General features: G+C 39.8%; 1 protein-coding gene across 4 annotated transcripts; it reads right to left on the bottom strand.

Moving 5' to 3' along the window:
* Positions 1-206: 206 nt before the first annotated feature.
* On the bottom strand, positions 207-17,163 carry ARFRP1 (ARF related protein 1). 4 transcript variants are annotated; one of them, XR_014896954.1, is made up of 9 exons: positions 17,074-17,163; positions 15,835-15,934; positions 15,355-15,442; positions 14,795-14,877; positions 13,679-13,760; positions 13,046-13,116; positions 7,060-7,160; positions 4,928-5,708; positions 207-2,756 (listed from the first exon to the last, which is right to left on the bottom strand). XR_014896954.1 is itself a non-coding variant. In XM_085314223.1 (8 exons), exons 2-8 carry the CDS (start codon positions 15,925-15,927, stop codon positions 5,621-5,623), a joined length of 606 nt encoding a protein of 201 aa, XP_085170349.1. In that variant the 5' UTR covers positions 15,928-15,934; positions 17,074-17,163; the 3' UTR covers positions 2,878-5,620. The 4 variants fall into 4 exon arrangements, 2 of the variants coding, with proteins under 2 accessions (XP_085170349.1, XP_085170350.1); XR_014896955.1 differs by having other exon boundaries at positions 207-2,731; XM_085314223.1 differs by lacking the exon at positions 207-2,756 and having other exon boundaries at positions 2,878-5,708.
* Positions 17,164-17,218: the final 55 nt, after the last annotated feature.

Raw genomic sequence — 17,218 nt, 5'->3', positions numbered from 1 at the left:
ACCACTGAGAAGCAGACAACACATCAGGCCACTGCAGTGAAGTTAACTTGTATCGCTGTTGCCTTATGCTAGGATGTGATGCCGCTAGGTGATATCGGTAAAATGATGCAACTCAGTCATCCTGCATCTTTCAGTAGTTCCAAATGAGATGAAATTGTCACCACATAAACAGGGCTAACTTCTTTAACAGCATCCTAAATCAAAAAGAATGGCATTGTGCCCTCAGGTCATAGTCCAATATTGTCAAAATCAACTTATTACATCTAGGACCATTTCCAACACCCAGGTTTTTAGCCTATTTGCTACTTCCAGTCTTTAGATAACTTTATCTGTCCTTAGCTAGCAATCAGATGCATCTGCTCCTCAGCTGCCTTCCTCCTCTAATCACAGGGCTTGTGGTGATGCTGTTATGAGGGAAGTAGCATCTTTCAACTCAGTAGCTCCCTCCCTTTTGCTGGGGTGGCCCTGCTTGTGTTCTAGACTTGTCCATTCTGCTGTCCATCAATAATTCACCTCAGCAGATGATCACTGATTTCATGCTGGCCTCAGTTCTTGGCACACCTGCAATTCTAATTCTGTGTACCAAATATGCAGTACCTTTCAAACCTGGTTGTTCTTCAGGCCCGAACAGAATGCAGGGGCAMGGGCCATTTAGATGGTTTTGTCTTTTCCTACATAGTATGATGCACAGCTGGTCCTGAAAGAATTGCCTTTAGGCAGAATTATCTCTATATAACTACAGTGGTTGCAAATTCCCCCTTCTTTCTTGTATCAAAGCACCTACACAAACACATGATCTGAATTAAATCCAGTTCTGCTTTTGTTTGGAGCCACCTGTATCACAGGCAGTTATCCTGAGGCCTTTATCTCATGGTCACATAAAAAGATGATCTGTCGTAGGAAGTTYGTTAGAGCATGGGATGTAAATACCGTCCAGAGTTTTAAGTTCATCACTGATCTTCATGTCTGCACTCAGACAGGCATATGCGGGCTAAGGGGCTTCTGTACACATTTGTATCCTGTATCGATTATCACTTCCACAGATGCTACGGATAGCACTGTGATTAACAGAGTAGTCATTAAAAAGCTTTTTCTTATAATAGAAACTTCTCGCCTTCTGCTGCTAACAGTTAATAAATGTTTGCATAGCAGGGAAATTCCAGAGGGGTTAGAGAAAACTAATCTTCTGCCAGGGCTAAAAAAGGCCAGTGGCATGACTTCCACGATTATTAGCTGATTAGCTCTTAACTTCACCTCAGTGTAAAGCATGTTAAAAGAAAAAGTGATTACTAGGTATGGAAATGAAGCCGTTTCAGCTTGGAAAGATACAGCAACTCTTCAGAGAAATAAATTTTTGTAAATTGTCATGGGCAAAATAGGCTGATCTCAAACACATCAAAAATCTGAAGACTGTATTATGACTTATATTCTCAGAAACATCTGTCTTTAGTTGGAAAGTTTTGCAAAGGGCTCACTCATCATGCAAAATAATTTGGAATAAAACGTCTGTGCTTCCTGTAATAAATTGTATAAAGCACAAGTCTAAAATGTGATAAATACCATGACACTGAAATCCTCACATTTAATTACTGATCAAGACATAAAAGAGCTATCAGCATGCCATCTCTGACTACCTAAGTAGGATTCTTTTTCAGAGCTGCTTAAGCAGCAGCCACAGTCACTTCTCAGAATCATGTTCCATATCCATTTCAGTTGTACTCCACAGGTCTGAACAGCTGCATCATTAGCAGTATAGATCTGGTTATACAGACTGAAGCTGCAGCAAAACTGATTTTTTTGTGGACAGCAGAGCGTGATCCTACTTATGCATCACCACTGATGCATCTTTTTGAGTATCAAGTGTCTGGATAGGTACAAATAGTGGGCCACTGCTGAAAAGGCACACGAACACAGCTGACGAGTAAGCAAGCAAAATAAGTTTCTAATCACAGTGTTATGGGGATAAACAGCCTCTCTTYAGCATCATCGTGTTCTCAAGAACTCGAAGTCCATTATTTGTCATACACACTTTCACAGTCCTTAAGATTTAGGAAGAGACTTCAGCATGGTTTTATTCTGTTTAAAAGAACTTGTGTGATCACAGCAAATGCCACAGTCTGTGACCTTAATGCTTTCTTCTTTCTTGTAAGGCTGCTTACAGATCAACTCATGTATTAAGAAAAACAGGAGACTGTCAATTTGTGTGTTTTAACACCCAGGGGAAATTAGTGGCTGTGCAAAAAAGTCCCTTGCTTTAATACAATTAAAGCCTTAACTGGCAACAGTATTCAATGCCTGGAAATCCGCCAGTGCAGAAGCTGTTAATTGCAATGAAAATTCCATGCTCCCTTAGGCCTCTAGCTTCAACAGGATCAGATCCTTGATTAAGACTCCTGGAAGTGAGATTTTGTTTTGTGAAGCACTTTTGCACCTCCAGGGTCCAGGCAGTCATTAACATCAGTGAAAGACAGCAGGCATCTCAGAGCTCCCAGGTGAAGGGACAGAAAGCAACATGCATTAGGGTAACTTCACAGAGGAATAAAGGCGACGAGAAAGTTTAGTGCTTTCCACGCTTGAGAACTTGGAATTTTTAAGCCAGTTTGTTTGCTTTTATTTAAGTGCTCCTGCTGATACGTACCACAAAGCATGCAATTATTTCTGTCTTTTTGTCTAGACACTCATGAGAACAGCTATGGCCTTGAGCTCCAAACTGTTTCACCTCCCAGGTCTCCTAGGGAATAGGCGGAGGAAGAGATCTGAAAAGAGTATGTGGAAAGTCCGGAAAACCCCTGGCATCCCATTAGACATTTCACATCACTTGTGATGTGACAAAAAGCACTTTTGTCTTTCAGCAAAGCACTTCTCTCCACCAGGCACTGTTTGTTTGTTTGTTTGTTTGTTTTTCAGTTTCATTTTTGACACCAATCCTGTCAAGAGAAGCAAGAGCCAGGACCACCTGGACACCGTGAAAATACTCAAACTTTCAGAGTGGCCAAGTGAAAGAGATTTCCCTTAAAACTAATGGCCATTGCTTATCCAATTCTGTTGCACACTTGAAACTGTCAGCCTTGCATCACATGCAGAAGCCGGAGAAAATCCTACTTCTTACAGTAGGTGAATAATCTTCAAGAGATCTTCTACATTCACAGAGTGAAAAAGAAATATGAGGTAGGTCACTAGGTCTGAAGGTGCCTAAAGAGATCTCTGGTTTTTGAATCAGATCTACTGCAGCTGAATTCTTCTGGGATATGGCGTTGACATCAGCACCATGCAAATACAAACTCAGATGCTACATTGTATCATCCAGTCTAACAACAGCAAGTAACTGCAAGTGATCCATATCAGATACTGGAATGACTTTAGTTAGGAATCAATCACTTTTTTCCAGGAAAGCTGTCTACAGAGTGACGAATGGGCTGGTCTGAGGTTCARTTTCCAACATTTCTACTCAATTCTGAGCTTCTGCCAAGAATCCATTGATTTTCAACATGCTACAGAGCACAAATAGCAGCTTTTCCCTTTTTCCTTCCACATTGAAATGATCTTTCCCGCTGGGATTAAAGAGGCAGTTATATATCCTGCTAAACTGGGCTCCATTAACAGAACATACACAGAAATGGTTGAATGCATCAGCAAAGGCCCTTTAAGATCATCCCTCTCCCCCTCCCCCCCCTTTCTTCAGCAAAGAGATGAAAAGGTCTTAAAAGGTTTTAAGATACACTGGCTGCTTCTCTAATGAATTACTTCGAGCTTTCTGTAAAGGAAAGTGTAAAGAAATCTGCCATGCCACTAGAGCAAAGTATTAAGAATTTGCACTGACTTCACCTTTTGGGACTGTGGATTATTATAAAATCTAACAATTAAAAAAAATCTCATTGCTAATAGGCAGATCATACAGTTGTTGTATGTAACCAACTCCATTCTAAGAAAGAAGAAAGAGCACTGACTTTAAAGGCAGCCCACCTCACCCACACAAAGAAGTTATGTGGCGTATGTTTTTTCCTCATACAGACAGATCAGTTGGTTACCCACAGCAGACCAATTACTCTGCATGGATTACTGCAATGATCTCTTCTGTAGTATCCAGCCACCTTCTCCTAGTGCACTAATTGACAGAACTAATTTCCATCAGAGAAGTCAGTCTGACAAAGTGGTGGATAACACAGCTTGTGTGCACTCCAAGGGGCAGAGAAGGCACCAAAAAAAAAATGTCAGCCAACAATTTGCCTAGCCTTCTTATCCTAGCTTTTTTGAGAAGTGAGAGGAGTCTGCTCTCCAGTACGTACATACTATTTCCATTGACTTCATGAACTTATGACATACTCCAGTGCCTTGATACTTYGACTCAAATGTGAGAAAATGAGTTATGTTCTCACATGAAAAAATTCTGCAGTAAGTTGCATGAAGAAAGTTTTTAGACAGGTGATTGTATAATAGTTCTTTAAACAAATGCCACTTTCTAACTTGATAAAACTGAGCTAGAAAAATGTTTCCTWCATAATATGAGCAAACAGCATAGAATGGCTATCAGTACAAAGAGTGACTGAAACAGAGAGAGAGAGAGAGAGCAACAACCACTGCCAAACCACTGTAAAATACATCAAATTGTTATTTCTCTGAATATTTTTTTATCTGTATGTTAGTGATATGTCAACACAATCACAGTTGAGTAGGCCACATGGGAAGTAAACTATTTGCCTTTGAGAGCTGCCATTTGTTCTTGTTTGCATTTGCAAAACTAGAGGGCCAAGTACAACCACTGCTGTACTTACACGACTCATCAGTTGTTTCAGCRTGAGAAGTTTAAAGTAGTAGGACCCTTTATTGCATACTGATTTCTCCCTGCCTAGACATTTAGCTTTCAGCCCAGAAAATACAGAGAGGACCACAATTCCCTCTGGTTACAGAAAATACCAATTATTCTTACCATTAGAGACTGCACAACAGAGATCAGCAGCACTTCTGAAGGTCACATCCTGTTAAGAATACCCAYTATAAGCAGTGTACCATTGTGCAGTTGCTGGCTTCCATGTCTGCATTTACCACAGGTAAAAGTCACGAATCAACGTGCCAACTGAAAATGGAGTTGTAATCATCATTGTCTCTTCTCATTATACAAACAACAGCATAAGAGGGCCAATAACACCGTGTAGAGTAACCATGGGGCTGGAACAGTGAGGTATTAGCTCGGTTAAAAGGACAGCCATCGTCCAGGCTCCCCCTCTCCTTTCAGATTCACCTACCCAGTTCCTTCAAGGGGGAGTTCCATTTCACTGGCCTCTAGCCCCTGTTAGATTAACAGACTAAGAATCACACAGCAATACAGTAGAAAATTAAGTCCTTTGCATCGGCAACAAAGTGTGGATTGCCACTCAGCCTTTGGGAAGTCTATGCTCTCTGGCCAATGACTTAATACACAATGCAAGGGATTTTTTTTTCCTCACAGTTAGAATCCTTTGCTCAATTTTTTTTTCCCCCCGACACAGAAAGAGAATGTTTGTTTCCAAATAAACTTAGGAAAGAATCAGGTTTAAGAGGAATCCTGTGGACCTTCTTCTTTAAAGAGAACAGGAAACTGCATGGAAAGAGGGTGTCCGTTGCTTGACTAACTTGGAATTTCTTACGTGATGTCCTTCTGTCTTGGGGGTCGGTGAATATTCCTCACCACACACTTCACCATCCATTCAATTCCCTCATTCACTCCTTTGCTAAGGAAATAAGACAAATAGACAAGAGTATTAAGAAGAATAATTACAGTTTATGTAGTCCCTAACTGACCACTTACTTACAAAAGCAAGTAAAGTGTTCAGCCCTTCAGTTATTTATTGGAATTATTATGTTAGTTTCTCATACACTCAAACAATGGGGATCTGTTTTTTTTTCTTTTTTGTTTTAATTTGCTATTTAAACTCCATCCTTTATTTCTCTGGTGTTTGTACAAGTCTAGATCCAATTTAGTTAGTCATCAACTCTGTGGAAACCTTGGAATGAAGCATCAAACCACTTGACGGTCAGCTGGTTTGAGGTTATTTTGCTACAAACCTCAGGCCAGCTGTATCAAGTCTTCCGATTCTGTCTCCAATTTTATGTAATCATCTGTGCTGGGGTTGCCAAGCAACTCACCAACTCACCGGTCTGCACAGCTTCCCAGCCAGGACTTCCACAATCTTTTTCTTTAGTTCAAACTCAAAAAGAAATTTTGAGAGGAAATTCCATAYAGATCAAAACTAGAAGTGTTTGCACAAAACAAAACAAACACATGAATTATAAAGGTTCCATTTCATAAGATTATTATCTAACACTTCTCTTCCAGTCACAGTGCTTAACCACTGTTGCTGTTGTGGTCGTTCATCTGTTTAACGGCATTTGATTCTTAGCAATAGGGACAAGAGTTTTCTTATCATGGTTTAAGGAACATTTCTTATCCTATCACAGCTTTGTTGTTAGACAAAAAAAGTCAAAGTCTTGAATTTGATACAGGCAGGCACTTATTCAGGTGACAATATTTCTAGCCACCTATAACGGGATTATACCAAATAGCACTTTTAACTCAAAGAATTAAGAATGTAACTAACTAAAGTACTGCAAGACCCAGTGTACAACAGTAACATTAAGACAGATACATATGTACATACATATATACACACACATATGCACAGACATAGAAATATATATGTATATATCAGTGTCATAAACAGCTRCATTTTCTTACTTATATTAAGTCAGGAGCTGCAGCAAGCCAACCAGTGCAAGGATTACTGTGCTTAGAGAGCAGATGATAAAGCAGAAACATCCACAGCTCCACTTACCTCCAAATCCTGTTGCTCTGAGCCAGTCAGTAGACAAGGCTAGTACATTTTCATCAAGTTTTATAGAAGGGAATTACACATGAAGTTACTGACCTGCTGCAAGACTAGAGTTAACAGACAAGTGTCTGTCACTCCTGGGAAGGAAGCACAGCTCCCTTTCAATGTTTATTATATGCCATAGTACTTCTGTTCATATATGATCCCCTACAACTGTTCAGTTAACCAGAATACCATCCATTCTCATACTGACCCAGTAAGAGCAGAGCAGGCTTGTGTCAGGCAATCTCTCTTTCCAATTTTGTTAATGCAGTCACTAAATGCAGTCTTGATATCAGGTATTGACAGACAGGTCTGCAAGTGAAACCATAAAAGAGTTCTTTATTACCTTCTTCTAAAATAAATCCTACCAAGTCCTCAGTTCTGCTTCAATCAGGATTGCATCATGGCATTATGTTAAACTCCTTTACCCACTAACATAGTAAATTCATTATTTACAGTCCAAAAAACTGAACATATTAATATTTCAGCAAATACAATGTTATTTTCAGACATATTTGCCACACCTCTCTGATCCTCAAGATGCATACTTCCAAGCAAATACAGTCATGAAAATAAGCATAACCTGTACACCCCTCTGGATACTCTTGGAACCTATCCCAATGATCGCACACAAGCTCTGTCTACCAGAACTCCACAAAAGTGAATACTGTCTTCCTATGAGTGCACTTCTAGAAAATAGCTGGGGTGTGATCTCTCCTAAATTTCAGCATGTTCCTTTAGGATCCTAAAGGATTTTAGYATATTCCATGGACATGTTTGCTTGCATTTTACATGCAGGAGAACAATGTTGGCAGTACTGAATGCAGCATATTTTCTGATGACCGGTGTCACTTTGTTCCTTATGGCCATCAGCTCTTGCACATCTGTAGTCTACAAGCCAGATTACTAGGAAGTGGCTTTAAAATACACAAAACAACAAAACCCCCGAGAAATGAGTGTGTTACTTTCCTGACATAAGTCACAGCGTTGCTAGAAAAGCTTTATTCTTAAGAGTTACAAAAGCAAACAAAAAGTTCAAAAGAGTATTCATGTCACAGAAAGCAAGACCTGCCCTACTGAAATCTAGATTTRTACTCTTCCTCCTTGAACATGGAAGTAGCAATGAGAAAATCATCAGCCTATAATTCCTTTGCTCACCTCGATATTCACTTTCTCTCAGAAGCCTTAGACAAATCATCAAGCACTTTAGGTGGCCATGAGCCCAACTTTCTCCTCCTCTCTGCAAAGACATTTTAGTCCTTCAGTTAGGCTCAAATCTATGTGTTGGGCAAGTGTTTACTGAGATCTCAAATGAAATCCTTGCGAGTCTTGAGGATTAGTCCAAGTGGATGTATACTTTAGGAGTACAGACGATGTACAAACAGGAATTCAGTCTCCTACAAGTCTGGGCCTTAACTTAGCATAAGGATGGAAATGAATGATATTAGCTCTCCATTTTGCAAAACACCAGTTCTGGAAAAATTAAATATAGGAAATTACTGTGGGGATGAGTATGTGTTAAATAAGCAGGATTTAGTGCTTACGAATAAGACTAGTTCTTAAGAAATGGATTGAGAGAAGTTTAGTGGCACCCAGCTCACCCAATGCCCTTGAATCCGGACTGTTGATTTTCCACTGTGAAAGGCCCAGAATCCATTAATTGTGCAACTTCTGATGACTGTATTTTCTTATGACCTGAGTTACATTTCAGACTTGCAGTTTCAATCAATGAGCAAGAAACTCTATTCAAGATGTTAATCACTTCACACACAAAAGTCATAACAAGCTATTTCAAGTATTTTATTCAAATGGAAAGCCTGAAATTCATAAAGATGAGCTGTCATCCACTGGGTAAATAGTTTAAAGTTTAATATTATAGTATAATAATACTTTCCTGTCTGATGATACATTTTAGAATCTTTCAAGGAAATATGGGAAAGTGTTTAAGGTGGAAAACAACAATGCAGAGCACTGTAACGATGTTTCTTCTGCCCTGAACTGTGCCATCTCAAAGCTCCTCTGTTGGAGTTGCCTGGATTCATACATGCGGTACAGTGTATTATCAAAACGCAACTCAGTCTAGTCATAAATTCCTGCAGCCTCAGTTGCCCCAAATATAGAACCTCTCTCAGTAGGCAGGATTCAAGACAAACTCATTCAAATTCTTTTTATTACTCTTTTCTTCAGTTTTACCTCTTATCAGTGACTGACACCAGCTAAGGATGATGTTGGAGGCTTACTACAGAGCGGCAAGTGAGTTGATTTTGAAAAGAGGACAACACTTCCTTCCTACTCACAGACCCTGAAAAGCAACAGAAAGCTGAACAGGAAATGAAGGGCAGCTTTATTTCTGCTTGCATTGGTCTGTGCAAAGGAGTCAGGCAATGGACTTTCCAAAGGATACCTGCACATCCAGCCACATATGGCATGTTCTGTCCCTACGTACAGTCAGAAACAAGCAGCACAAAATCTGTCTCCTTCACTTTGTCCATCTTTGAGGCCTTTGAGAAGTCCATCTTTCCAAGTGCAGCTTGGAACTGCTGTAGCTTTCTYTCTCTCTCTCTCTCTCTTTCTTTTAAACAACTAAAATCTCTTAACCCATTTTAGGTAGTTCCTCTTCTCAGTTCCTAATATGATTGTGACCTGCTCTAACTTCCACAGAACTGTCCAACCATTGACCTTTGTAGCAGTTTGGGTCAGGATGGATTTTGCTTCTGAGGAGACTTTGCACCATTTACATTTTTTACAGTAGGATGTCACTGCATCACAACATTAATTTGTTTTGATGAGCAATAAATAACATAATAATTGATGTACAATAACATGCAGCAAAGAGGACAACACCAATGAACTATCAATTCCAAGAAGCCTTGTTCTAGGGCTCAAGGGGAAGCCATGAATTGGAATCCTGTCTTACAGCAGATGAAGAGGTAGGTCAGTCATCATTTCATCTAGAAGCATTTGAGCTTTTCATGCTTAAAAGAAAATGTCATCTGTGGCTTGAGTTCCCCTCTATTTTCCTCCCCCCAGCTCCATTACAAAATATTTGTTTACAGATGTGTTTTATTTTTCAACTGAAACTGCATAAACCAAGAGCAAACTATGGAAACCAGATAATCTGTGATCACACAAACAACTCATTGTTACACTAATAAAATCTACACATGACCTTTCTGGAGTGGTCTTATCTACCATACATTTCAGACAAACCTCACGCAACCTGAAGAGTTTATTTCTCTCTCATCTTACTCTATAAGAGTGCACGCTAGAACATCTATTATGAAGGTTTTTCAAGACAGTCTACCCAGGACTGACCTGACTGTACAACAAAGTTTGTTTTATGAAGGGTTCAGAGCAGCATTACTAAAATTAACAGTCAGGAAGGGTACACCCAGAAATATATGAAGAAGCAAGGTTGTGACTTCAGAAATGGAGTCATCTGCAGAAAAGCATCAGTGGCCATTTTAGGCAAAAYGGATTGAATTGCACAGTCTACCTGCCAAATCCACCTCAAGTGGACAATGATGTTACTTAGCTTCGTATTAGGATTAAACCTGAGGTAAATATAAGCTCTTCAGCTATGCCAAGAGTAATCAGGTAGTAAAACTAAAATAGGAACTAACAATAGACAGGTTGACAGCCTAACTAAAAACAAAAAAGTCTAACTGACCTGACCAATGTTCTGTGCTATTGTTGTTTTTGCAAGCTTATGAAAACTAATTTTACAAGGAAGCTGTGATATTGAGAATGGCCATCATAGAGAAGGCAATTTCTAATGTCTGTACCAGTACCACAAACAGGTAAAATTGTGAGTCTTCCGCTATATGCAGCTACTCACCACCACTTCTCATTTTTCAACGATATGTTATGGCTCTGGGGATTCAAATTAAATTTCCAAAAATTATCTTAAGACTACGAAGACAAGACTTCCTCCCAGAGACATCCTAGACATCACACAATATCTAATTATTTTCATATGCTACTTTTTTCAGCTCAGTTATTCCAGTATATTTAAATGCTCCAAAATGAGGCATTCTGTTCCCCCTGCCAAGGTTTAATAGTTCAYTTTACAGCTCAGAAATATAGAGATTTTATAATGTTTAAACATTACTATTCACATCAAAACAGAAAATATAAACTCATATTTTGCAGTTTTTTCTATAGGAAGTGATAGGTAAGCAAAACAGCCTAATACTTTGAAAAGTAGCCCCAAAATACTTCAATACCTGGAAAGTGAGCCCACAAAATATTTAATTCTCCTACAAAGCTACAGTTACTTAAAATAAATAAATAAAATCAAAACCACTTCACTCAGTTTTTTTCCACCCAGTTAATTGCAAAATGATCTAGTCTAGGCTAAACAGAGCATAATCCTTTCACATGAGAAATTCATGCACTTTATTTTCAGGATATTAGATCTTTGAATTGGTATATTGCAGTCTATGACTGTATTTCATTCTCCTGATACTGCCTAACACCCTCCTGTTTGGCAGTGCTGCGTAGTAGATGCAATTTACTCAAGAGTAGTACTGACTATTAATAGAGAATTTTTCTTCTACAAGTAATTTAGGGGCAGAGCCAGAAAACTGTTACACTTCATGTAATTTAAGGCATTTCAAGAACTGGATTTGGGTGAGTCAGAGTTGAAACATTTGTTAGCTTACTGTGAAGAATGTAATCTTAAAATAAAAAAAAAAGAAAAAGAAAAGGTCAGACATGCTACTTCTGATGTATTTCACCAAAAGCATTCTGCTGGCCTTTAAGGATGTAATCATGAACAGTTGCATTATTCTCCACCTGCAAACACCAGCAACGTTAAGATACCACTTGTCTTTTCTTGTTATGATTCCCCTTAACAAGAGTTAAGCTGGGGAGAATTCTCCACTACAATTATAAGTCTGGACATCCAGAGCAGACAAATCTCTATTAGTGATAATCCTATAGTGTTCAATTTTCTTCCAGAAGTCTTTACTGCTGCTAGATCAGTGGAAAAGACAGATACTTCTGACTTTTCTAAACCTTGCTTAAGAGAGCCTGAATAATTACTGCAGAATAAGCTATAGTCCCACTGATACTTTATTACCAATATTCACGTTGCTTTACTCTGTTTATATCCAAGATCATATTCTCTAAATATACAATTTAGATGTTTATTAAAAATAAACACACTTCTAGTCAGTATAGCTTTGCTAATCTCTTGTCACAGTTCTATGACTGCATAAAGGTACTGAATCTGTGGGCTAGTCTTGGACCCTCCAGAGGGAGCAAGGAGTTATTCATAGTTTTTATCTTCATGGCCTGTACCAGATACCTCTTTCTAGCCATGTTAAAGAAGTTCATTTGTTCAGTATCTTTCATTAGTCCTGTTAGGGTGCCAGAAGAGCTGGCTTTTATAGTATACCCTGAAAACAAAACATGCCTATACAGCCACAGGTAAAACTGGAACAGCTTTCTGGGTCACTGCATATAGTTTAACTGTCAAGAGCTAAAGGAAAGACTGCAGACTGCTCCCTGCTGAAAAGCTGCTGTGTTGCGTGGAAATGAGAGTTAATATTCTAGTTTCCACACAGAAAAGAGAGTCAGCACTGTCAATAGGTAAAAGAGATAGTTCACAGCAAAGCCAGGACCAGAAATCAGGAGTCCTCGCTCTTAATCCCATGCCACATCTTATGTAAAATTAAATTTCTTTTATTTATGACTAAATCTTATGATCACGAAAAAAATCTGCTGTGCTGTATAAATAAAGTACAACCAAATCTTCTTTTAAAAGTGACAGCTACATAAATCTGCAGTTTTTCCTACAGTGACATTTATTGAGATAGGTATGGAAGTCCTGGGGAAGAAGCTGGGAAGCATCAACAGTCTTTGAAACAGATGCTACAATTGCAAGTTCTGGGATTTCAAATTCCTCTGAAAGTATCTAGCTCCATCTAGAGAATAATCACTCAAACTGCAGTACTGCAATACCAGGTACAATTCCAGGAAGAACATCATAAACAGAAGCCCGCTAAACATTGTTTTGCTGAATAACCAGGAAGAAACAGTATGAAGATACCAAGTCACAGTAAAGAAAACCCACCATAGCTAAATAGTTTGTTCTATTTATGTAAATGGCTCAAAACAGCCAAGATATATATGTTTTTTATATAGGTATATATTTGCTCATTGAATAACTAAGTTTTCTGCAATGATCTTACCTCTACATCCTGCTTGTTAGCTAATACCAGAATAGGAACCCCTTCCAGAGCTTCACTAGTAACCATTTTCTCTATAAAGCACAGAAATATATATTAAAAAAAAAGGGGGGGGGGAGAGATGTTTAGCTAATTCTAGACGACAAAATTGTGCAAATGCTTGACATTATCTGAACATAGGGAGGAAGCAAGAGGCACCTCCTTATTAGTTTGATTTGATCCAAACTTTCAGGACTACATTCATCACAGTATCTTTTTTTAGATCAAATTCAAAACTTTATTTTGATCAACAAGCATATTACTAAGAATTAACTAAGTAATAAATATGGAATAAGGAATGAACATTCCGAAAGAATTAACATAAGCACAAAAAGAGACTCAGGGTCATTAGAGACAATGAAACTGAGGATTATTTTATGGACAAGACAGACCATAATCTTAAATAGCTCACTGACTTCACCACTTTCACCTCCAAAACATTGCCATGTATTATGCAAAGGTTYGAAAACACTACAGACATGCCATCAACAGGACACAGCTTATTTAAAGGACACATAGAGAGACATGATTGTAATGAGAACACTGTGACACAGTATGTCATGAAATCACAGTACTGGTAAAATACAGTGTACTCACCAAAAGCTTTTTTAGATTCTGAGAGCCTCTCCTCATCAGTGGAGTCAATAACATAGATCACTCCATGAGACTCAGCATAATACTGAAATGGTAACAGATATTAGTGTACATAGCAGCTAGGACCACCTTTGCCTCAAATTTTTTTAATGTATATCAAAGAGATAACCAGTTCCATAATATTTGTCTGAAGAAAAGAATGGTGGCACACAAAATGTACTGCCTGTCCCGTTTGCAGGCCTGTTGAACCAAATAGGTGAAGAAGTTTATCTGCAGACTCCCTTTCTAACCCAGGTGATTACAGGCAGAATCTGATATTTTTTAAGCCTGATGAACTGCACAGTTGAGCAATAACTCTCAAGTGATTGATAACAGTAGCAGCAGGAATACATGCCTTGATCAAACAATGAAGTCAACGACAGAAGTGGCATGTTTGGTTGGCCTGCGAGCGTATTGCTTTAATATTCTTTGCCAGACATCTGGATGCTGCATATTATGCTCAGGATTTCTAATAACACTACATTTAATGTAGCTACAAAACAGCATCCAGCTGGGAAAACTGTACCCTCTGTTCAATAAGAACAGATATTACAGGGGAATAAGTATTGATATTGGTGTATTCTTCATTTCCGTGTGGTACTGCAAAAGCCTTGAAAGTGCTGAGCTCAAAAACACATCTCAGCTTTCATCCTTCTGCTCTCATCAATGTTTTCCTTCTCTTAGCCTGACTTGCTGTATAAAATAACCYAGAGAACTTCAAAACATATTTAATTTTATTTAGAACTAGACTGTAGCTTTTATATGAGCTACCTGAAATCTCTTGTCGGGTTCCTCTGTGACTTTGGGTAAGGAAATTACCACTGATATGACCTCATTTATTACATACAAATAATAACACTGGCATGGTCCTCAAACAGAGGTTGATAATTAGTTTCTGTAAACAATAATGTAAATGTTAAGCATCATCTTTGCAAATCTTGCAGATAAATTGAAACYCTCAAAGTGTTAATGATAAATATTTGGGTTACCAGTAAGCCTGTATGAGTACTAAATGATCATATTTCTCCAATTCTGAAAGAGGTGTAAAATCATTTATAAAAGAAAAATTACTTCCCTAACCTTGTCCCAAAGAGACTGTAGCTCTTCCTGTCCTCCAAGATCCCAGAACATTAGCCGAGTTTTGCCAACATCAATAGTACCAACTAGAGGGAAAGAAAAAAATCCAATCCAGTGAGAAACGGCTGTGTGCTCTAAATGATTGCACCTACACAAYGCTCCTAAGTAAGGATGGAACAGTCTTCTACAGGAGCAAATCACAAACAGTACTACTTTTAACAGGAGAATAATACCTTATAAAATAGTGGCAAATAAGATTGGATAGAGTCACATCAGTATAAATAAGATGAGAATCAGGCCAGAGAACTCCAATGAAAGTTAGCTTAACTTCCAAGCACAGCACTGAAATGGGATATGCACTTCTTCAGACTTCAGGATTTTTTCTTTTAAAGCTAAGCAAGTGAATTTATTCTCTTACAAAAAGTGTATGGGCAGCGAGTAGATAAGATCTCTATTTCCAGGAACCATTTTCCCCTTGTCCATTCTTGTTAACTATTTCAAGGAAGAAACAACTGTCTAACATTGCAGGAAAGGTAGAAAAATTACCAGGTGGATTTACTTACTGTTTAAGCCTACAGTGGTTGTGATTTTGGACAAACTCATTCCTTTGTAGTTCTTGTTAAATCGAGTTTTAGTTTGTTCAAGGAAGGTCTGAAAAGGAAGAACAAAAGAGTAACTACCCCCAAACATTGTACCAGCATGGGTAATCCTAACTAAAACCTTCCTTTTCTTTATAGCAGAATCCTGTTCCAATTGCTACTACCTTATCTATGGAACAAACCACTCCTCTTGTTCCTATTCCTATTTTAGGGAAGAAAGATGGGATTCCAGGTGATTACAGGATTACCGAAGTCTCAGCTATATCCCTGAAAGCTTTTACTAAAGTTAAATACAGGGAGARGAGTTGATTCTTGCAGGTAACATCACTAAAATACCCTGTTATGAGGTAGACTGACCTGCCTCTTAGAATTTTTGTCTTCAGAGAATAGGAATGCTTAGAATTGCATGTGCCCTTCATGTAATTAGTAATTAACAGTACTTACTGTTTTACCAGCATTGTCCAAACCAAGGATCAAGACGCAGTACTCATCCCTCTGGAACATGTATTTATAGAGTCCAGACAACAGAGTATACATCCTGCTCCTGCAACAGATGCCAAGAAATCATTAATAAATAGGTCATTTCTGGAAGTCTCATTCTGCAATGTAAGCTTTTTCAGCACTACAGAAATAAGTTGTGTTATTCTTTTATCAGTAACTCTCATATTTAGGTAACCCCAGGACAAATCATAGATCCAAGGTCATCGGGGAAAAAAATAAGATTTTTAAATGCATACACACAGAAGGTCATCTTGCACAGAGCTTACCGCTATTTACTCCCCTTTCAGAGTATATACATGGTCCATAAAATGAAGTCAACTGCATACAAATACACAGAATGGGTATTTTGAGTGAGAAGATGCTGGACAGCCCCCATCCATACAGCTGTATCATGGGATCTTTAAGGGTGAAACTGAGCAGGAAGCACATTACTTTTAAAAACTTGTAAAAAAGACTACCTGTCTTAATTTACACATTTTCCAGCAACAGCCTTCTGTTTCAGTATTCACAATTCAAGTATTTTCTCATCTTACAATACCATGAAGACAAGAATAGTGACGAGCCAAAAACACAAGACTGAAAATCAGACTGAAGTGACAAGCCCTGTCCAGGCACATCCTCTCGTTGGATTTACACAAGCAAGGCAGAGATTTGCTAAGGTGCAGAAGTGCCAGCACCATGCGCCACAGCCGACTCATTCCCCATCGCAACGACCCCTCGGTTTAAAGGGACGCGGGGAACCACAAGGCAACAAACTTCAGAGGCAACGGCCTTTGAGCAAGCGTGCAGATAAACAACCATTCTGAAGGGAGATAAAATCGCCTGAAGGAGGGAGGTGGGGAAGGGGGGAAAAAACSATTCCAGCCTCGGTGTAAGGGGCTTCCCAGGCTGGAGCGCCGTGAGGGCAAGGCCCTCCGCGGCACGGCCGTCGAGCGCGGACCCTTCCCCCCCGGCTGCTCAGGACGGCGCCAGGCCCTGACCCCGCGGCCCACTCCCCTTTCGGCCCTGCCCGCCGCCACCGGCCCGGCGCGGCCCGGGCACCGCACAGGCCGCCCCCCCCCCCCAGCCCGTGGGGCCCGGCGTGAGCCCCACCGCGGCCGGGCCCGGCAGCGCCCTGCGGCTCCCCGCTCTCTCCACGCCCCCGAGCGCTGAGGACGGAGCCCGAGACCCGCAGCCCCTCACCGGGCACCGGAGACACCGCCCGGGCCCCCGCGCCTCAGCGCTCCCCCTCGGCACAGGCCGCCGGCGCCCGGCCGCCGCGGGGCACCCTGGGAAGTGTAGTTCTCGCGCGGCGGCCGGAGCGCCGCGCCCCCCCCGGGGGAACTGC

This window comes from Rhea americana, unplaced genomic scaffold, assembly GCF_003343005.1.
Source record: "Rhea americana isolate MKP2758 unplaced genomic scaffold, rheAme1 scaffold_4, whole genome shotgun sequence".
In the NCBI taxonomy this organism is placed as follows: Eukaryota; Metazoa; Chordata; class Aves; order Rheiformes; family Rheidae; genus Rhea; species Rhea americana.
Note: the sequence above shows the minus strand (reverse complement) of the source record. Positions and strands in the feature narration are given on the sequence as shown.